This window comes from Lepidochelys kempii, chromosome 2 (assembly GCF_965140265.1).
Source record: "Lepidochelys kempii isolate rLepKem1 chromosome 2, rLepKem1.hap2, whole genome shotgun sequence".
Classification (NCBI taxonomy): domain Eukaryota; kingdom Metazoa; phylum Chordata; order Testudines; family Cheloniidae; genus Lepidochelys; species Lepidochelys kempii.
Genome location: NC_133257.1, coordinates 231551877 through 231574751, shown reverse-complemented (window position 1 = coordinate 231574751; position 22875 = coordinate 231551877). Strand labels below are relative to the sequence as shown.

The following is a 22875-nucleotide window of genomic DNA, read 5'->3' as shown; positions in this document are numbered from 1 at the left end:
ACTGGACAAGTGAAGCCTTGCCAGTGTGGGCTAGACAAGCCGAACCAGAAACCTAGACATTTGTCCAAACTTCAAAAGGTAACAAATAATGTTCACGAATCATAAATCAGAGGTTGACACTGATTCTCAATCTTTATTCAGTTTTAATCAACCTTACCAGTGAAATACAATGTAGAATTTAGGTTTCAACAAAACAAGTATGTTGATTATATTATTGTCTGCACTCCAAACTTATCTGGAGTGTGGATAATATTGTCTAGATGAGGCAGCTTGAAATTGTGAAGGTGCTGCTATAAATGGTTAGGTATCAGTGTATTTAAACGCTTTAGCAATACTTATCTGAAGTTGGGTGGAGGAGAATCTAAAAAAGAAGGCCAAAGCTGATTAAAGTAAATCTCTTGACCCCTAACAACTTTTCATCTCTCAGTGCTCAAAAGGAATAAGACTCAGGATTACCTCATTCCACAGTGTGAAATTACAAATCTCTCTATTCATCCTGGACATAATGCCATATTGACTTGAAAGGAACATAATGATTAAAAGATGCAACTGATGCCCTGAGCAGCCTTCCACTCACCTTTGATCCCTCAATGGAAAGGACAATAGGTAAATATAAAATATCTGACTCCTGGCGGAAGGTACGGACATCAGCAACCTTTTAATTGCTAGACATCTCAAAGCAACATGTAGCTTTTAGTACTTTAGCTTTCTCCCTTATTTGAGTTCTACTGCATTATTGTTTGTTCTTATACAGTGAGAGGTGATGAACAGTACACCTAAAAATTTAACATGAGTGGTGTGGTTCAAGACTTTTGCAAAGCAAAGTAAATTGCATTTGGAACCATATGTTAAAGCATCAGGAGTTTCCTTATTCATAATTACTTATATTTTCTAACCTGATTAAGTAGTTTTTGAGATTCTGCCATCTCACAAACAGCAGAAGCTTTATCACTAGATAAAACTGTTTAGACAAAAATAATGTAACAGTTATCCCCATTTAATATCAGTCCAATTCAGTAGAATTTCCATATTGCAGTATGTGATAGTTATTAATTACTATTATTAACAGAGCATATAATCTAAGGTTCTCAAAGTACTTTATAAATAATCATAATTTCTCACAATACCTTCTGAGGTAGGTAGGTATTAGTACATCCATTTTACAAATGACAAAATTGTGGAACAGAGCAATAAATGCCCAGGTTACACAGTGAGTTAACTTCATAGCTAAGAGTCCTTTCTCCCAATTCCTTTTCTAAACACTATCCCACAATCTGTTCACATTAAAAACATGTTTAGCAAAGCCAGATAAGTCCATCAACTATTGTAAGAAACAAAACATTATTTGACAAACTTTGGAAGATACCCTGTCCTACCTCAGCCCATTACAATGAACAGGACACACAGGGGATTACAAGACTCCCATTGACATAATGAGCGATAATTTAGATCTGTCCCTAAATACATAGAAGAATATTTGCTTAAAAATGAAGACCAGTTACTTTCAACAACTTTCCTATTCCCAAGATGCATCTTCAAGAAAGGGTTGTTCCTGGAACATTTAGTACTAGTCAAAACCTGGACAGGATTTCAGAAGGCCACTCCCATCAGCAGCCAAAAGAATACAAGGAACATAAAGGATGAAAATCCTGACCCATTTCCTTTAATGGAACTAGGATTTCATTCAAAAGTCTGGCATGCCTTTGGAAATAGGTTCAACGATTACATTTACTTGCCTTAAATGTGATTCTCCAGTGATTCAAAATAAGAAAAAGTGGATTATTTGTAACCCTCAGTAGCTACCTTTCTCTGAGAAAGAATGAAAAGGGAACTGAACAGGAAAGTATGAACTGATCCTGGATAAAATGAAAACCAACTCAAAGCTCCCCACAAAACTCATACTCAGCTGACTCAAACCCTCATTTAAAAGTCAAACAAAACCTTTCCTGATGTTTTTCATACAAAACCCTTTTTGAAGCCAATCATACATTGCTGTATGTGAGCTGGTTAACTTAAAAAAATATTTTTAAAAGTTCCTCTGCATTTCATATGTTTTGGCTAGGACCAGAAACAAAGGTGCCCAAATCCCACAGTATTTTTGCTACCCTTTTGCTGACCAAATAGGTCTCATTGGTTTGGAGAAGATCCAAGTAGACATCCACATTTTGGGTGCTTATCCAAAATGATTCTCCAAATCTTTCAAGGTTTACATAGCAATAGATCATGTATTGTATACATGAGAATAAACTGGAATACTGCATTGCAGCCCAGCTAAATAAATCTCTCTCCAACTGCCAATTTCACCCCTTAAAACTTTGTTTGTGCATTAAGAGGCAAGCTCCTGTTTCCAGAACTCACCCTGAATAACTGGGCTGGGTGAGGAGTAATTCTTCAGGGGGTTAGAGTGGAAGGAATTCTCTTCCCCTGGGCTGTGGTGTTGTGGAAGAGCTACTATGTGGCTGCTACTTCAGCCTCATGGATTAGCTTTGTAGCCCTGGTGTTGCACCTACATAGGTATCTCTGTCCAGGAGATCTGAGTACTGGTGAATCCACATGTCTCCAAATGGTCACTGCATGGAACCATGCAGAGATCCTTCACAGAGCTGGGCTCTGAGGGGCATGGAGCATCTATTTATACGTTGATAGTTTTATTTATTTAGGTATTTTGTGTCCCCTCAGCTTTGTATCCACATAGGAAATAAAATGAATTGTCCTACTTAAAAATATTCATTTGATGTGACCCTTGTTTGTCTAAATTGTTTAATCGCAAAGGTTTTAAGAACTTTTCTCCCATGCTATACTATTTACTATATATGAGATGGAAACCTACCAGTATTTGCAATTAAGCCATGCAATTACTCTAATGGTTTATTAAATGAACCATACACAGGAATATTAATTATCTTGCTAATCTCAAACCATCATTTTTAACTAAACAACCTGGACTAACATGAAATTATAATAAACAACATTCAGAAACTGAAACAAAAAAATTGCACTTCTGTTCATTTTTGGACTAATGTAGGACTAATGGGTTCCCGCTACCAACTCTGGTCAGTTCCAGTATCTAGTCACCTGGTAACATATGCATCTTGGTAGAATGTTACTAGAAACACACACACATATGTGTGTATATATATATATATATATACACACACACACACACACAAAGGGAGAGAGAGAGAGAGAGAGAAGGAATGCTCTATGTATGTAAATACAAATCTCACATTAGACACACAAGAAATGCCTCAGACAATTGAATATGTACAAGATAAACATTTATATTGGGCAACATCATGTTCTAAGAGGAGTTGGGTAAAATTTTTCAACTGTAACTTTTCTTCAGAAAGACTCAGATTTGGGTTCACTCAGAAATTTCAGTAATTCATGTTGAATTTGCCAGATTGTTTTCGTAAAAAAAAATTGTGAAAAAAAAATCAAAATACTTTCTTTCAACATTTTTCAGCAGCAAAGGTTTCCATTTGAAATCACTTTATTTCTAAATTTCCTTCTATTTCATTTTAAAAAATTAAAATATTTTAAAAGCTCATATTTGAAACAAAACATTGTGTTTTGTGTCATACTAAATGTTTTGTTCCACCTGAAACTATTCTTTGACTTTTGATTTGTAAAAATGTTGCAAAAAAAATCTTTTGGGAGTTAAAGTGATTTTTTTTTAATTGCCAGTGGGGGGAAAAATCAATTCTTCACACAGCTCTAGTTTTAAGACATCACCCCAAATTTCCGACATACACTGGGCACAGTTCTTCACTTTTAGTAGTAAATCATTTCCTTCAGTCAGCTGATTTTTATTGTTCCCCTTAACTAGTTTCTTAAGACAGTTTTCATTGTATTTATACCAACCAGAGTGCTGGTGATGCCAAAACATTTAAAGAGGCTTAAAATAACAACTCTACTCTCTTCTCCTGGTTACAGAAAACTCCAAATAGTATTAGATAAAAAGTGTGATCCATGCATTCTATTGTTTTATAGATTTTTATATATTATATACATACATATTAGTCAAAAGATTTTTTCCATGGCCTGGAATGAAAGCATTATCCTCAAGTAGTGGCATTCTGAAGACATTTTTGTCCAATTGGAAGGCAGCATTCACTGGCCCATCTGCTTTCCTTTTTTCTTTGTATCATTGACAATAACTCTTTGGAAACTAAATGATAAATAAAACTGGAGAATATAGTATACTGTGTGGTTATAAAAATCAGCTATTAGAAGACAGACATTTGGCTAATATTATGCTTGCATCTGGCCTTGCAACTTAATTCAGCCTTGTGCAATGAAATTTACTGCAAACATTTGCACAGCAACTCTTCTATCATACAAGGCACATTCTGTTCTTTCGCAAACCATGTAAATTATAGTTTACATGCCCTCAGGCTTAGCCATAATAGCATCAAGGTAACAGTGCCATATAACATTTTATATAGCCGATTCATACATTTCTTTAGTAAGAGGAAAAAAGCAGTATTGATGGATGCATCTGGGTGGTAAAATGCTGGTGTTGGTTAACTGACATGAAACAGTCTTTCTTTAATTCAGATTTCAGCTACATTAAAGTCTGAGAGAACTCAAAGCCATTCTTTAAAGCAAAATAGATTAAACAAGAAAGGAAAGGTTGGATGGCTATGGATTCTTTTAATCCCATTTATTTCCATCATCTTGGGGTTTTATTAACTATTAAAATTATTATTATTAGGGCGGTCAAGTGATGAAAATAATTAATTGTGATTAATTGTGCGATAAAAATTTATCATGATTTATCGCACAATTAATCACGTTGTTAAACATTAATGGAATACCATTTATTTAAATATTTTTGATGTTTTCTACATTTTTGAATATATTGATTTCAATTACAACACAAAATACAAAGTGTACAGGGCTCACTTTATATTTATTTTTATTATAAGTATTTGCACTGTAAAAATAAAAGAAATAGTATTTTTCAATTCACCTCATACAAATACTGTAATGAAATCTCTTTATCATGAAAGTTGAACTTAAGATGTAGAATTACGTACAAAAAATAACTGCACTGAAAAATAAAACAATGTAAAACTTTAAAGCCTACAAGTCCACTCAGTCCTGCTTCAACCAATCACTCAGACAAACAAACTTGGTTACAGAAGATAATGCTATTTTGTAGGAGATAATGCTGCCCACTTCTTGTTTACAATGTCCCCTGAAAGCAAGAACAGGTGTTGCAAATGGGCTAAATATTCATATGTCCCTTCATCTTCAACCACCTTTCCATAGGACATACAACCATGCTGATGATGGCTTCTGCTCAATAATGATCCACAGCAGTGCGGACCAATTCATGTTCATTTTCATCATCTGAGTCAGATGCCACCACCATAAGGTTGATTTTCTTTTTTTGGTGTTTCGGGTTCTGTAGTTTCCACATCTGAGTGTTGCTCTTTTAAGACTTCTGAAAGCATGCTCCACACCTCGTCCCTCTGAGATTTTGGAAGACACTTCTGATTCTTAAACCTTAGGTCAAGTGCTGTAGCTATTTTTAGAAATCTCACATTGGTACCTTCTTTGCATTTTGTCAAATCTGCTGTGAAAGTGTTCTTAAAACAAACATGTGCTGGGTCATCATCCGAGACTGCTATAACATGAAATATATGGCAGAACGTGGCTAAAACAGAACAGGAGACATACAATTACCACCCCCCGCCCCCCCAAGGAATTCAGTCACAAATTTAATTAACACATTATTTTTTAACGATCATCATCAGCATGGAAGCATATCCTCTGGAATGGTGGCTGAAGCATGAAGGGGCATACAAATGTTTAGCATATCTGGCACATAAATACTTTGCAATGCCGGCTACAAAAGTGCCATGTGAATGCCTCTTCTCACTTTCAGGTGACATTGTAAATAAGAAACAGACAGCAGCATCTCCTGTAAAAGTTAACAGACTTGTTTGTCTTAGCGATTGGCTAAACAAGAAGTAGGACTGAGTGAACTTGTAGGTTCTGAAGTTTTACATTGTTTTGTTTTTGAGAACAGTTATGTAACAAAAAAAATCTACATTTGTAAGGTGCACTTTCATGATAAAGAGATTGTACTACAGTACTTGTATGAGGTGAATTGAAAAATACTATTTTTTTATCATTTTTACAGTTAAATATTTGTAATAAAATAATATAACGTGAGCACTGTACACTTTGTTTTCTGTGTTGTAATAGAAATCAATATATTTGAAAATGTAGAAAAAATCCAAAAAATTTAATTCCAATTGCTATTCTATTGTTTAACAGTGCGATTAATCGCGATTATTTTTTTGAGTTAATCACGTGAGTTAACTGTGATTAATTGACAGCCCTAATTATTATTATTACTTCCAGAATTGAACTGAGTAGCAAATTTAATCTTTTAGCTCAGTTGTCAATGCTGATCTGTGGCTCCATGGTATCTAGAAACATGCTGTGTGAGAAGCCCCAGCCCTAGCCTGAGGTGATACAAAGCATTTCCCCAAACCTCTGCTGTCCCTCTCCTTGTATGAATCTGGCCCAGATGTCCTCAAGTGGGAATTAGCATGATACCAATTATAATTGAGCATCAAATCTGAGTCTGATTCCTTGATTCTCATTCTGCATTCCTGAATATGTCACTCTTAAAAATGATTAGCTACAGCATGTGCAGTATCTATGCTGGGAGCAGCTTCACTGTTGTGCAGTGGACAAGAATGGTGGTGTCGGGCAGGACACCAGAACAACAAAAGGTCTGCTCAGAGAGGCAGAGACTAAGGACCTATTCCAAAAACCATTAAAGTCAAAGGGCTCCAAGGGGCCATAGTATCTCAGGAGGCTTGGGAAGCTCTCATTATCCTTGGTCTTAGATTTGTTCTTGTTGGACTGATATCCCAAGTAAGATCATTCAGTGGCTTTACTATGGTAGCAAAATTCTTCACAAATCTCCGGCAGCAGATTTACATAGTAGCCGCTAAATCTTAGGAAGGTCTTGAGTTCTCTGTAATTACGTGGGTGCGGCCATATAGTGAGCCCTTTTATTTTATCTGGATTAATACTCGCACCCTCTTGAGACACAATGTGACCCACGTATTTGACTGATGTTCTTCAGAACTGGCATTTATCAATTGAAAGCTTCAGTCCTGACGCTTCCAACTCATCTAGCACTTTTAGAAGTGGGACATGCATTCAAACGGATAGAAACGTAAAAGGACAGATAAACTCTGTCTTCTCCTTACCTTCTTCTCCCAGAGGTATCTGATAGTATCCACTTCAAAGATTCAACACAGAGAATCACTGCCTCCCCAGCAAACAGTCCAAGCCATCTTGTACTCATAGCATGGTCTACTGGTCAACTACAGTGTACCTATTTAGGGTTCGGTAGTCAATATACATCCCGATTTTCCCACTCTTCTTAGGGACTACCACAATAATAATGAAGGTGTATGGGCTGTGGGATTCTTCAACAATGCCATCTGCAAGCAGCTGAAGATAAGGCTGCACATCCTCCATCTCTGAGAGAGCAGTCTTCCTAGATCGCTCCCTGAAGGGTCCTGAGTCTTGTAGTCTGATGATGTATCCCATTCCCTTTGCACATCTCAGATCCTACTCATGCAGTGAGAATATCTTGGACCTTTCACAAAGTTCGTTCCTTAGGCAATTCCTCCGATCCTCAGGCAATGGTGAATCCCCAAAGTCAAACCTTGCAGGGTCTATCATTATACACTGGGCTTCACACTGTGGTTCCATGATGGTTTTGGGCTCAGAGAGGTCTGCTATCTTCTGCCTTTGTTTCACTACAATATCACAGCCTGTTTCATTAGCAATCGGTATAGTCACCTTTCTGGGGGTAAGATTATGTACCTCCTGGGGATCAGTGCACTGCTCCTTCAGGGAGCCCTCCTTCTGTCAGCTGCTCTACCATTGCTCATGTCCTTTTACTGCCTTTTAGGCAAGTTGTCATGGCAGGCACTTCTCTCTCGGTTCTTGCAGGCACCACTAAAGGGGTCATGCCCATGTACCTCAGTGCTCCCATTGGTAGCTCAGATATCTCCTTTTTAGTGTTGATATCTCTCTAGGCTGCAGCACAAAGCCTGTAGATCATCAGGTGTTTACATACTGGTCAGCAGCTTGCCGTTTGCAGTAATCAGCAAGTACCTTGGAGATATGTGAGTTGGTCCCTATCAGCACAGACACATTAGTGACTGCTTTAGGGTGGGGAATAGTAGTGCAGTGGTGTCCACTTCTGCTCTTACCACACTTCTCTGGAAAGTCCAGGAGCACTATGACATACCCTCTGTGGAGAACAACCTTAACTTATGATATGGGTTTGACTCAGGATGGGGCTACACAACCTTTTCCAATGCTTGCTCCAGAGCATTTGTCAATACATTAGGTGAGCCTGCAGCCCCCAGGCCTGGGGCTGTTGGGTCAAGGCCCAACAAACCCGGCATATCAGCCAGAGTGTTTCCCTCTTTCCTTAAGAAGGCTGATATTTCCTTTAACAACTCTACATCTGAGGCAGGAGCCAGCAGGGACTGGCTTCCAGCACTACCAGCTTCCATGGGGCATCTGCCACTGCTAGCTCACTTGGAACTTGTAAAGCTTCCACAGCCACGAACAACTCACAGAGTGCTACAAAGGCACCATCTTCACTCGTAAACATGTGCCCACACATTCTGCACTTGCTCAGGCATTCTGTGGCTGCCGGTAAAGCAGATTCTATTGAGCCCTCATTGAATGCCTCAGGTATCCCTGTTACTATAAGCACCAATCCTCTAACATGTATACAGCCATTATACAGACTGTGATTTCCCAAAAATATAACATTGTTTCCCCCAAATTAATGGCTTATTCAAAATAAGCTTGTGAAGGGCGTTCAACCAGGGATCTCGGACAAGCCCCCCCAAAATGTAACCTGTTAGGTGGTGTCGGCAGCAATAAGGGCCAGCTTCAATATCTAGCGATACCTCATAACAATACAAAACTGAACCGGCTCAAGCCCTCCCCCACAGTAATCTGGGAAAATTAAACACCACCACTGGGTGCCTCCCACTGGCAAACACTGAGTCTATGTATAACAAAACTTTTATTAACAGAGAAAGGAAGCCCAGCATTAATTTGGGAAAACACCGCAACCATGATTCAAAAGCATGTGACCATAAGCAAACACCTACTCCACAATACACTGGGTAGTGTCCTTTGCCTCAGTTTCCCACCTTGCAGTGTGAAACTCCAACAAATGAATGTCCCTTTAGCCCACCACTGTCCTTTCCCTCCATTGCACCTGACTAACAGTTGGTTGTGTTTGGTCAGAAAGACAGATCGTTCAGAGGTGTGTTCACATGGGTTCACCTCCCACCCTGAAAGGTGGGGATGTCAAGCAGTGCCGCTGCTAATGCAGCTGGCTCACTGTTGCTGCTGTTATCTCTGCTGTCACGACTATCTCGGCTGCCCCTCAGCTCTGCCCTCACTGTCGCTGCTGCTGCTTGCCGCTCACTGCCACTTCTGCGACGCCATGTTCTGAGATTCCGCCACTTAACCCAGCTCTTCGTGATTTCACTGCGTACCTGGGAACCTCACCAGTAGTGCCGCCTACATATTTTTCTTTCACTGCAACACTGTCCCCACACCAGGTCTAAAGCTTAACCCCCCTAGGCCTGCTCAGTGATTTTAGATTTAGTAATGAGTGGCCAGAAACAAGGACTCTCAATTGAGTCCAATCATCTCTGTCTTTAAACACTACAGAGGTTAGTGTCAAATGATGTCTAGGAGTCTTTAAGCAGGGTTCACACCACCCTGTAGGAACGCCAGTCCCCACCCCTCTCTGCTTGACTGCGACCTGGCATCCCTACCTCCTGCTTAGCAAGTGAGGTTCAGTTTAGGGTGATCCCCACAGTCAGCACAGGCTAAGTACAATTCTGCTGCCGTTTACTCATACAATAAGGATAACAACATTTCACTACCCCTGCATTCAATGCTAAAGTGAATTGTAACCCACTGCCAGCAAAAATTGATCACTTCGGCAAAGCTGCTCTGTTTGCTGAACACCAAGATAAGAATAGTGTGTCTATGGAAATATGGTCTGATCCTGAAGTCTTTTCCCTCAGCTCCTCATTAGATATCAGGGGAAGCTCATTCATTCCCTGCTTTCACATACATGTAGTTCATCTACACTAGAGATTTTTTGCACTAGTATCTATAATGGTTCAAATGCCAGCCAAATGTGATGCACTAGTATAAAACAGGGCTAGCACTTCCTTTGGTTTCAAATCAGCTACACTGGTACAAGAATCCCTCAGGTAGACAAGCCCTGCAGGTGAGCAACTGAGCATCTAGTGGGGAGGCAGTTGATCTAGCTATTTCCATGAATCTTAATTAAAATATACTCCATACTATAGCTTCATTATCTCTGTGTGTCAGTAGTAAGTAGTATCCATAGGCACCTACAAGCCCAAAAATGGGATTGGGGGCTCCCATTTTATTGGGTGCTGTACAAAACAGAAACATGTCAATCCCCGCCATGAAAGGCTTATATGTGATGTTTTTATGGCTATCTGTTTGCAGGTACCACAGTAAATATACTGGGGGACAATTAATGGCTGGCTCTCAGAAGGTGCATTACAGTGGGGAAGGGGCACTCTTCCTCACTTTTCCAGTCCATCCATGCAGAGGCAGACTTTGGATACAGGATCTGGAGAACCCAGTGGGAGAAGAGAGTTAGTGATGCCAGCAAAACTAGTGGCCCCAGAAAGGATTGGGCTGGATGCAGACGTGGTCTATTCACTATGGCCCCCCAGTACTGACAGAGCTGTATTGGCAGAGCAGTGCTGGTTATGCCATTCCAAAAGTGTAGCAAAAGCTACTACCCAGTGGGGTCCCCCTGCATTAGTGGAGGCATTGTGGGTTTTAAAGCCATGATGACTCCCACAACCACCTACCAGACAGTATACCTGCTCCCTCAGCAGACCATTGCCTCAGAGGAATCATGAGTTTGCCCCATGCATGCACACAAATTAATACAAGCTCCTTAAATGTGCTTTGTTAACTGCAGTTTTTCAAAGACCATTCAATTTCAAAGTTACTGCCTTGAGGAGTAATCCCTCCTGACCTGTCACATACTCTGATGTCAGAGGTGTGACACATTTCCCTTCAATGTATCTCTGGATGCCCAAGGGCCCAGACACTTATCTGGTACTAAAGTTCTTTGACAAAGAGAAAAATGAGTGCTGACTGTGCCTCATTTCAAAGGGCTGCAGATGACATTAATCATATTCTACTGTCCCGCTCTCAAAGCCGTAATTAATTATGGGTCAAACCATGCTCTGATCTCACTATAGATCTGAATGTTCTTTCATTCTTACATTTAATGTATTAGATCCAAGAATGACTAACCACAGCAGTTTCATTCTTTAGACTTATTTTTACAAGGTAATGTGTGACTCTGTGTGTGTGTGTGTGTATATATATATATATATATATATATATATAAAAAGAAGGAGAACATGATGGAGTGCTGTGTTGTGAAAGTTTTATCAGCATGTGACTGGGGTGACCACATTACTCACAAGTGGTCAAACCACAAGTGAAGCATGCTGGTCATCCCAATTAAGTGCCAGTCAGGTCTTTATACCACACCATGCTATCATGCATTCTGCACCCACCACTTGCCTTACAGTAAAACTATTTTTAAGATGTTTGAGTATATTAAAAACATATTGCCACAATTTTTCATATCACTCAACCTGTTCAGCTTGGCTCCCTTCGATGCTACATGCAAAACTGTACAGGTCTCAGCATGAGATAAAATTACAACAAATATTAGACTCCTTTAAAAGTGAACTAAAGGAGCTTTTCCATATATACCAGTGTCTTAGTTTTAAAGCCCGCTGTACTGTGACTTAATAGCAAATTCTGTGCCCCTTTGGTAAGAAGAGAATCTCCTGTTTCTAGCCCTAACGGGTCATGAAGTATTGCTTCCTAAACCTGCCACTGATCCTGAACTAACATTGATGTCCAGAGTAATTTCAGAGAGGGCATTCCAGAGCTGAGGGAAAGAAGGAAACAGTTTAGATGGGAGATTGTTTTGTGTTTTGTTTTAAGTGACAGGTGTTCTGAGTTCAAGTGGTGCTAAAAAAGAACAAACATTGTCTCGGGGTAAATGCCAATAAGATTGTAGATCTATCTGTGAGACTTCAACTGCCTTTGAATTTATTTAAAAAAACACAATACACATATGGAATGAAATAACTGGATCCAAAATTATGTATGTTTTAATTAATGCAACAAGCTAAACTGATGTAATGAGACATAGTTGGAGCTTGGCTGGAGAAGATATACAAGGGTCTGAAAAGTATGAAATTCCAGGCAACATAGGTAGCTTGCACTCCTCGCTATAGGAGAGAATTGCCTTCAGAACACCTTACCAAGGTATTAAATGAGTTGTTGAGCATATAATCAGTCTTGGATCACCTACGCTGAGGATTGTTATAGTGTGAAGCTACAACAATAACCCACTCATTCTACATTATTTCCACATTCTTCTATTTTTCTAAGTACAGGAAAAATCTTGTCTTAGTTTCAGGAGGTGGCATTGTATTATGTACAGCAGATGACTTTAAACCTGCTACTGTATTATTACAGTACCTACAACATCTCTATTAAGTTATCAACTTTAATCTCATGCTATTAAAATTAATTATAATTGTAAAACTGAAAATTGGTAATACAGTGGACTCTTATGTCAGATTCATTTGGGAAGCTCATTCCTGGACAAATTAGAAATTCACATTTCTGTATTTGTTAATAAGGCAGTAAACACATACCAGATTAGAACAAAATGAAGAACGCATCTTGGTCAAGTAATTTTTTGTGTGAAATTATATCCTAGCTTTGCCCATCCTACAGAAGAAGGTAGGTTATTTGATTTTCATTTTCTTTCTGAGTCTACTGTACTTTGCAGAACAACTTTGAACTCAAGCCAAAGTAAAAAGACATCTAGAAGAGAATTTACACAGTAGACTGTTGTTACTGCCTCCTTTGGATTGTCTTATAATTACTTCAGTGGAGCTGGGACAAGTTGAATTTAAGACATCTTTTTTCACACACAAAGTTCAGTTATAATTCAAGAAACACTTTTATTCTGCAGGAATTTTGTTTCATCATCTCATATCAGACCATGTTATATTTATAATTGAAACTGTCAAAATAGGTAGACTTATAATTGACATAACTTTCATTTTTATCGAGGCACTATCCTAGGGTTAAATTGACAACCATCATGAACTTTCAGATTTTAGGATCACTAATCTAAACTACAATAGTCCAAAAAACAGGGAACAGATTTTGTCCTATACCAGAATAGTCTATTGGTGGTTCTACCCTTTCTCAAAGTCCAATGGATTCAGCTGCCATCTTTGGACTTCCCAAGTCTTAATCCCAGCTCTGCCATTGACTATGTAGCTCTAGACAAGTCACTTAACCTCTATCTCAATTTTACCCATTCTATAAAGAGGATAGTTGTCTTTAGTTACCTTCCTGACAGAGCGATATTAAGATTAGAGTGTGTACTGCCTTACAAATATAAAGGACACATTTTCAAATGGGCCTCACCTGGCCTCCTAATATAGCACCTGCAATTTTGTGAGTACACAGCAATCAAAGGTGAGAATAAAATAATATAGACTCTATCACCATTGCAGGAACACTCTGGAAGTCAGATGTCTACAGCCTATTTTTACCTGAAAGTTAGTTACACTTGTACAATTTTAGGTGCAGACAGAAATTGTGGGTGCAATTTTAGAAGCAGTTTTCCTCTTCAAGATTTGCTCGACAACATGCTCTAAGCATGTATTATCATTCTGTTTATTATTCATCCTGTACTCTGTTTCAGACAGTGCCCAGTCCTGGATGATTCAGAGGAAGATATAAACCCTCTGTAATTCAATTAATTGTGCATAGGGAGAAATTTCTTTCCTGACTCTAGCTGAAGATTACTTTATACTCTGAAGCTCTCGTAACTGTATTTTAGTCTAACTGCAGAGCCTATTCTTATTTGTACGTGTCTAATCTTTTTTAATCTTGCTGTAGCAATAAGCCACATCAGTATATGTGAAAACAGGGTCATGGTGAATACCCAGAGGATTTTTGGATACACAAGATTGAGAGCAATTGACAGAATTTGGCAATTCAAGATCATCTTTTACCTCTTAATTTCTCTCCCCTTGCTTTCATTTATTTTAATGTTAACTTCATTATTGAATTCTGTAAAACATTTAGAGATATAGCTTTGTGCATTATGAGTCTACAATAATCTTATCTGAAACACACGCACCCACACAAGGTCATGTCCCCCAATGTCTGTCTGTTAACTGAATGTCTTGAGAGAATTTTTAGTGTAATTATTCCATATGTAGTAAATGTGGTATTTTTTGTGGTGCCAAAGCACTCTAGCTTGAGTGCTGAAGATGGTTCATAAACACTAATCACCAAACACTGTAATATAAATCTTTGGTGTCTTATTACTTTTACAATGATGACTCCCATCCGTGAATCAATGAAATAAGAATGAATGTTGTGCATAAAATTGCATACAAAAATAGCCTCACAAGCTCATATTTTGTAACACTCATCCTTCCTTTATCTTCTCCCCACATGGGTGATGTCATCCCCCCTACTGTTTTGTCATAGATTATAAGCTCTTTGAGATGGGGACCTACCGTGTTATGTCTGTAAAGTGTCATGCACATCCATGGCTATGTTCAAATAAATACAAATATTACATTAAATAGTGATCCTACACACCTTCCCGACTACAATTATAGCCAAGTCAATGTTGAACTGTAGCCTAGTCAAGGTAAGAATGCTAGATACACTTCTCCTTTCTCCCCTTACAACTCTCTCCTCCTTCTCACTGTTGTAGAAGTTTCTCATCTGCTTTCCCCCTTTAACTTCTCCACTTGTTCCAGTGACCCCATTCTCTTCCTTATTCTGATCTCCCTTGTGCTCACCCTCATTCCCTACCTTACTCTTCTCCTTAACCTCTCACTCTCCTCTGGCTTGTTCCCTCACAATACAAACATGCTTTAATCTCTCCCACCTTAAAAAAACCCACCCCATTCAATGAGTTTAGAGATGAAAGAGAGATGAGCTGTTTACAATTGCGTTCTGGAGCTTCTCTCCTCCAAATCAGTCCTAGGCCCTCTCCAATCCAGTTTTCAACCCTTGCATTGTCCTGAAACTGCTCTTGCCAAAGTCTCTATTGACCTCTTTCTAGCTAAAGCTCTGTATCAGTACTCCATCCTCATCCTCCTTGACCTGTCAGCCACCTTTGGCACTATCACCTTTGGTTCCTCTTCTTGAAATCCTGTCCTCCCTGGGCTTCTGTGTCTCTGTCCTGGTTCTCCTCTTACATCTCTAATAGCTCTTTCAGCATGTCCTTCAGAGGATCCTCCTCATCTCTCCTCCAACTCTCTATGGGGGTTCCCTTCTTTTCTCCCTCTCTACCTTAACTCTGGATGAGCTCATCTACACAGATAAATTCCACCACCATCACTATGCAGATGGTTCACAGTTCTAGTTCTCTACTTCAGATCAGTCTCCTTCTGTTCAAATTAAAATCTCAGTCTGTCTCTCTGACCTCTCCTTGTGGATGTCTAGCTGCCAGCTCAAGCTCAACATGGCTAAAACAGAGCACCTAATCTTCTCCCCAAAGACCTCTCCACTCCCTCCTTTCTTGATCACGGTGGATGGCATCATGATCCTTCCTGTCATTGAGGCCCATAATTTATGCATCATCTTTGACTCAGACCTCTTGCTTGGTCCTCACATCCAGGCTATATCTAATTCTTGCCCATTTTCTCTGCATAATATCTCTAAGAGATTACCTTTCCTATCCATCCACATTGCTAAAACTCTTGTCCAGGTTCTCATTATCTTGCATCTTGATTATGGCAACATCTCTCTCTCTCTCTGGCCTTGACAAATGCAACTTTGCCCTACTCCTACCCATTCAGAATAATTTTCCTAGCCTGTCACTTTGACCATGTCATCTCTCTCTTTGCATTCCTCTACTGGTTTCCCCTTCTCTATTGTATCTAACATAAGCTGCTTGTATTCACTTACATAGCTCTTCATAGTCAATCTCCGCTATTCATCTATCATCTTTCAGTCACAACTGAGGTGTCAATGCTTGCCTCTGATTGGCCTATGATGCCAGCTTCCATTGCCTATTTGTTAAATTTTCAGATAAGCACCTTTCTGCTTTTTCCCCTGCTACTCCACAAGCTTGGGAGGAGCTCCAATGAACATCCCGAAAACTACCTCATTATCCACTTTCAATTCCTCCTCTAAACTCTTTCCTATGATGTATATGAAAAACTTGACAACAGTTAGGCTGCTGGTGCACAGAGACCACCATTGGTTAAGCTGCCCAATACTGTTTCATTGTTTACTTGTTCTTCCCCATCTTGTCTTGCCATTTTATAAGCTCTTTGGGGAAGGGAACGCCTTTTTGTTCTGCGTCTGTACAGTGCCTAGCACAATGGGGTCCTGGTCTATGACTAGGGTGCCTAGGCACTACGGTAACACAAATAAATAATAATAATAACAATTAATAGAGGAAAATGCAAAATGGGTCACTCTAACTCTAAGATCTATTAATATTTCACCAAATGGAAATTCCACCAAATTTAATAAAATGGAAAGGTCCTCACACCTTTTCTGCAGCCATTATTTGTCTGTGCAGGGGAGTGACCTCTACTGACCTCCCCTACTCAGCCCAGCTATAGTGGAAAGATAACAGGGGACACTTGCCTGATATGGCCCTGTGACACGGTGCCTACACTGTGGGCTGAGGAAACCAGGCCCCCTTCACTCTACTAGGCATGCTCCAAGTGCACTGGTATAAAAGGGAGCAGCTCAGCTCAGTTGTGGCTGACTGCTGGGGAGGAAGGATGTATGCTGCTGTCTCCAGCCAAGGATCAGCCAAAGCCTGAGGCCATGGGAACTGGAGATGCTGCAACCCAGGTAGACTCCAAGGTATCTATGGAGACCTTGCTGAGTCCAGAGTCACAGGGGACTTTCAGACCAGGGAACTGGGAGATAAATGAGATGCCCAGACCGTGGCAGCAAGAATGATGGTAAGAAACAGCCCAGGGGAATTTGATAGGGGCCCAGCTAGTGAACTGGAATTTTGAGCCAGTGTGGTTTGGTCAGACCCCCTACCCCACCCACTGACTCAGTAGCACATGCCCCTGCCCTGGGCTGGGGTCTGGTAGAGAGGGAGGGCCTGGACCCCCTACCCAGGCTGCCACCCCCCTTTCTTGTGTGTGGCAGCCCCCATCCTGACTGACTCTGGCTGCTTGGTCTTACTGTCCTGTCTCACCAGGGTGAATTTACTGACTGGCCACTAGGCCTTACTTCCCTGCTATGGGGGGTGAACCTATGGACTCTGGCCGCTAGGCCTTACTGCTGTCTCACTGGGGTAAATTTACTGACTGTTGCCATTAGGCCTTACTGCTCTGCTGACAGAGGCAAATTTTCTGACTGTAGCCACTAGACGTTACTGCCCTGTTAAGAGGGGCAAATCTATTGGCTCTGGCCATTGGACTGCATTGCCCAGCTATTAGGGGAGAGTACAGTGACTTTGGCCATTAGGCCTCCTTACCATGCTAAGAAGGGTGAGTATATTGACTTGGATTTAGGAGTGTAATGGGGCACACTCACCACGCACTGGATAGTCTCCCTGTGAGCAAAAGGGCAGAGAGGGATGAACTACGGGAAGAACCTTAGCTCAACTCCCCCCAGTCTCCTCTTGAACTGGCCAGGCACATAGTGGGGAGTAGGCTACTCCAGAAAAGGGGACGAACGCTCCAGAGCAAAGGCAGAGCAAAGGCAGAGCAGGGGAGCCTTTTCCAGGGCTGCTCCAGAAGTGCTGCAGCTATGTGCTGCCCCTTACCCAAGGCAGACTGTACATTTCAAATCCAGCCCACAGCAAAGAAAGCCACAATGGAAGGAGTAAGTAGTGTTGCCTTCCTACACAGGCTACCATTGTAGAGTGTGAACAGCTCCAGATACTACAATAGCCATCATTATTCATACAGTGAAGAGGTGATAAGCAGTGCCCTGAAATGAGGCTTGATTGTTTCTGAGCCTCAACACTCTAAGCAGCTCTCTGACTTGCCAATCTGGGATGGCTGCTAAGCAGCGCCATGCGGACAGGCAGTTAATCAGCAGTCCATGACAATGCTTTCAAAATGACTTTTTTTTTTTGAGTTGTCAAACTCTCTCCTCCATCCTTTAAATATTACTGCATATTTACCAAGGAGAGAAACAGCAACGGGAAATACAGAGTTTAAATACTTAGAAGACTAGTACCTTGTTATAGAATTATACCTCTGTTCTCTTTTAAAATTAGCCGCTGTAACTATCTGTCTCCAGGTATTGACATGTGGGGAACAGGGGCCCCCTCCACCCCCTTGCCTGTCATCTATACTGTCCTCCCTCCCACTCCAGTTTGCAGCACATGAGGCGTTCTCAAACGAACAGACAAAAGAGAGGTTCTTTCCCTTATGAGAGAGAGGAATTGGGAGGAAAAAAAAGGCAAAGGTGGCCTGCTTTTCAGACAGTCTTCTGGAGTCAGCTCTATGAGCTTGGTCTGTGGGGTTCTATTGCCCCTTAGTGGGTCTATCACCAGCCCCTCCTCTTGGGGTGTACTGCTTTGCAGCTGGTCCATGCAGCGTCAGGAGTGATGACGCCTGTGATTGTCTTTCTCAGTCGCCCTGTTTCTGTTAGCAGTCTCCGAGGTGGAGCAACTCTCCTCCTGTTCTATCAAATGGCATCCTCCATGTGCATTTGGAGGCCAGAAAGTCCTGGGGCCTGCAATGCATTCTTTGCATACACAGACAACACACCATGGTCTTTATAAAATTAAACTTATGGAAACAAGACTAAATGCCTCAGTCTTGGTTCATCCCAATTGCACAGTTTCAGGTGCTGCTTTGTTTCCCTCTGCCCAGCATCAACGGGTATCAATGGGTCCAAATCCCTGCAACTAATTCCATCCCCATAACTGTCCATAATGCAGCAAAAAGCATGGCTTAATAGCAGGTCTAGCCTGGGACCTTTGGAAATCAGAGTTTAAATCTCTGATCAGGATAAATGGAAATTCTGTAGGTGAGAAAACGCAAATATATTTACATAAACTCTAAACATAATGTCAGCTAAGATGAATCTTAACACCCCATACTGTTACTTTGAAATTGCTGTGAACATCTGAAGTTGTACCCATTACATCCTGGATATATCATACAAAGGAATGGGTCCCTCATGACTTTTTCTTAGGCTTTAATAACTTTTGTTTGATAGAAGTATTTTTGAACAGCCTTTCACCATCAAAAGCAAAGTTTTTAAAGTTTCAAATGTTGCCACAGGGACTCGCATCTACTGTAAATGCAGCAGGTCCAGAAACACCAGAGAGTACAGAATTAGAAACCTCAGCAAATGCACTTCTTGGGGCCAAACTAGTATCAGGTTTTTTACTTTTCAAGTATTGATCTTGTCTGTAATGAAGGCCACGGAGTCTGGGCTGTGACTGAAGTGAGCAGTGAATGGCATGGATTGTAAGGATTTGATGAGGTATTAAGGATATATTTTGAAAGCATTGCACACCCTGGGACAAATTCTGACCTGAATGCACTGTGCAAGATGGAGTTTCAAGCCCAGCTTGACTCAGTGCCTAAAGTGTGGTAAATGAAATTCTGAAGACGAAAACCATCCTTTAGCAGCAGCCACATAGTGAGTTTCTGTGTTTCTATAGGCTTTTCCATGGTATTGATCAGTGTAGTGTCTGTGCACCTCAAACAAATTAATGGACTCCTCACAATACTCTTAACACAATACTCTTTCTTAACTTTCTTTTACTCAATACTCTTAACACAATACCTTAATTTTACTGATTGGGAACAGAGACAAAAGAGATTAAGTAAATATCAAAGTTCACACACAAGAAGTCTAAGGTAGAACCAGGAAAAATCTCTCCCCAAAATTCCACTCAATTAACTTTACCAGAAAACCCAATCTACCTCTCCCCGGTGCAGAGTCCATGACCTGCCTGCTACCACCAGGAGTGGTCATGGGAGCACTGGGAAGTGACACTGGGGGAGGAGGAGGAGGAGGCATCTCCCCAGACTTCCTGGTGTGGGTAACAGAATCTCCACAACTGAGTGACAATTAGGATGGGCCTTTAAGCAAGGGACCATAGAGTCATTGTGATTTAAGATTTCCTCCTGTCACCAGGCAGTCAAGTGGCAGGTTGATGCCATAGCTTCCAAGGGCTCACCCTCAGCCCCTAACTGACAGGAGTCATTTTGTTCCACACCCTGGCCCTAATCTCTCATCTTTTTGTGTATAGTTGCTTTGTAGAAGTTATTGCAGCCTAGATATGGATGAAAAATGTTAAAATAATTTCTGTAAATATGTCTGAGTTGTGTTTGTTTCCCCACCCAATCAAAGTTTAAATTAAAAAATTACTTGCACAATCAAAAATGTTGGAGAATTTTGACCAGTTCTGTCTCAGCCTGGGGAGATAGAAAGTAACAGAATTTTTGTACACGTGCCATCTGTAATTTTCAAAATGATTGTGTAGGTAAACGGAATAGAATACCTTCATGAAGAGAAACAAAGAACTTTCCTAATGGTTGTTAATGGTCCAATCCAGTTTAACAGAAACAACTACATTTTACATCTTTTGTTCCAATTAATTTGTTGTTGATGTTGCATCAGAGGTCATATGATTTCAGTGAACCCTATGGAGTAATGGCAAATGTCAACTACCATCTTTCTGTACCTAATGGCAATTACTATCTCATTGCAACCAATCTCAGTCATTGATAATGCTAGCCACTCTGTCATTGTGTCCACAGAACCCATGGCAGTTAGCATGAACTATATATATATAGGGAAGGGGACAGTAAGAGAGATACAAATTAGAGATGACTGGAGGATGACAGTTCTGTTTTGCAGCAACATTTGAGATTTCAAAATCGCTTTCATCTTCCATTGGAACACAATCAAAACATTTTGACCATATTTGTAAAAAACAAATTGTCAGTAGTTTTTAGCTTGAAACCTGAGCTTTTTGATTCAGGAAGCAAGAGTGTGTTCGTGTCTGGCTAGGGCACTGGCTGAGATCTGGGAGACCAAGGTTCAAGTCCCTGCTGTCTTGGAGTCAGAGTGATACAGGATGAAACTCTCTGCTCTGACACAGGCAGAATCCCAGGCTAATGCTCTCACCCTCAGGCTACAGAGTGTCTCCTGTCTCACCCCCAAACCCCGATGAAAACTTCATTGAAACCAATATGTCTCAGCAAAACAGGATATTTTGATATTTCATTTAATCTAGAGAATTCTGACCAGCTCTAGTATGGATATTATGCTGAAGATCAGAATCACAGGGCCTTTTAGAAAGAAAAATGTTTCCTCACCCCAAAGAGAAGAAAGAGGAAAGCGAATCCAAACCATCAACCATTAGAAAAATACCATTCTCTATGAAAAGTATAGAGTTTCTGCAACAGCCAAGCCTAGACTGTTTTAAACTGTTTGTCATAATTTTCAAGTAGTTATATAATTTGATGGTAACTACTATGCTTATGGAAAGAACAAATGTGAAACAAAAGATCAATAAAATAAGAATTACAGCTTATTGTATCCCAATTCACTGTCTCAACAAGGCTTTCTGAAAACAGATTTAGGAAAATAACAGGCTCCCAATTCAATGGAAACCCATTATAAACGCCTTCCCTTCAAAAGATACAAAATCCTGAGAGTCCTATACCGCCCTCAAGCCATGGCAGAAATCCCAATGAGAGCTGCATATTCATAGATTCCATCTGAGAGCTTAGCTGCCAAAAGCTGTCTAAAAAACTGGAAGAGCTTTTCCTGACACACTGGCTATGAATCACTCTCAATCAAAATTGATGAAAATTAAGGGTTAGTGTCTGACTTAAATTTCAGTTCATGCTGGAAGCTGCGTGTTGATTGGTGGCACACTAATTACAGTGGGAGCATATGGTGGAGTAGCAGCTCTGTCACCCTTGCAACAGTTCTTCTGGCACGTGTGCAGGGAGTGGGGTTTGCCCTCTTCCTCTTGTCTCACATGTACCAGGGAGGTGCTAGCAGGGAGCTGTACCTATACTCCCCATTGGCATTCTGCCCACTCTTTGCATATGGGTCTAGGGAAGCAAGCCCCTTGCACTCTTTGTCCTTTCACACTTGATTTTTCAAGTGAATAGCCCCGCTGACTTAAATGGGACCACTCCTGTGAGTTTGTCCTGCTCAAGATGAGTATGTCATGCAGATTCAGGATCAGTGATTTACTTTTCCAAACAGCTCTTCTACGCAATACTTTAGTCAACATACTAAAGAGCTACATCAAATTATATTCATTTCTGACCATTAAAAAAACCCAAACAGAAAAATCAAAGCAAGGCTTGTTTGCTACTCTGAGCAATTTCACAGCATCAGATTCTGGGAAGTCTATTTAATACCTGTTGAAGGCGGTGCTGTGGGTTCTGCTGATAAGTCAGGTGATGGCAAACATTCCTTGGTGAATGTGATGTCATCAAGTGCTATGTCGCCCCTGTAGCCTTTCCCAACTTGCCCTTCAAAGGTAATCTGAAAGTCCTCATCTGCATCCAGAAGCACCAGTTTTCTCTGCCAGAAGTTTCCCTGGTTTCCAGTTAGGTGGAGTAGGATTTTGTCTTGGTTTGATGCTGTCACCTGATAGATGGTTAATGATCCAATGTTCACACCATGCATATGGTAATAAAATAATATCTGCAACCAAGAGTAATGACATTAAATACTCAGTAGAGA

The 22875-nt window shown here is 40.6% G+C and overlaps 1 protein-coding gene across 1 annotated transcript in view; it reads right to left on the bottom strand.

Annotated features, from left to right (window-relative positions):
• The window catches only part of MALRD1 (MAM and LDL receptor class A domain containing 1), a 469130-nt gene that overhangs the window by 216926 nt on the left and 229329 nt on the right, over nucleotides 1-22875 (bottom strand). The window contains exon 26 of the mRNA XM_073334183.1: nucleotides 22548-22836. Within this exon, the coding sequence (XP_073190284.1) occupies nucleotides 22548-22836 (289 nt within the window). The remainder of the gene's footprint in view (nucleotides 1-22547; nucleotides 22837-22875) is intronic.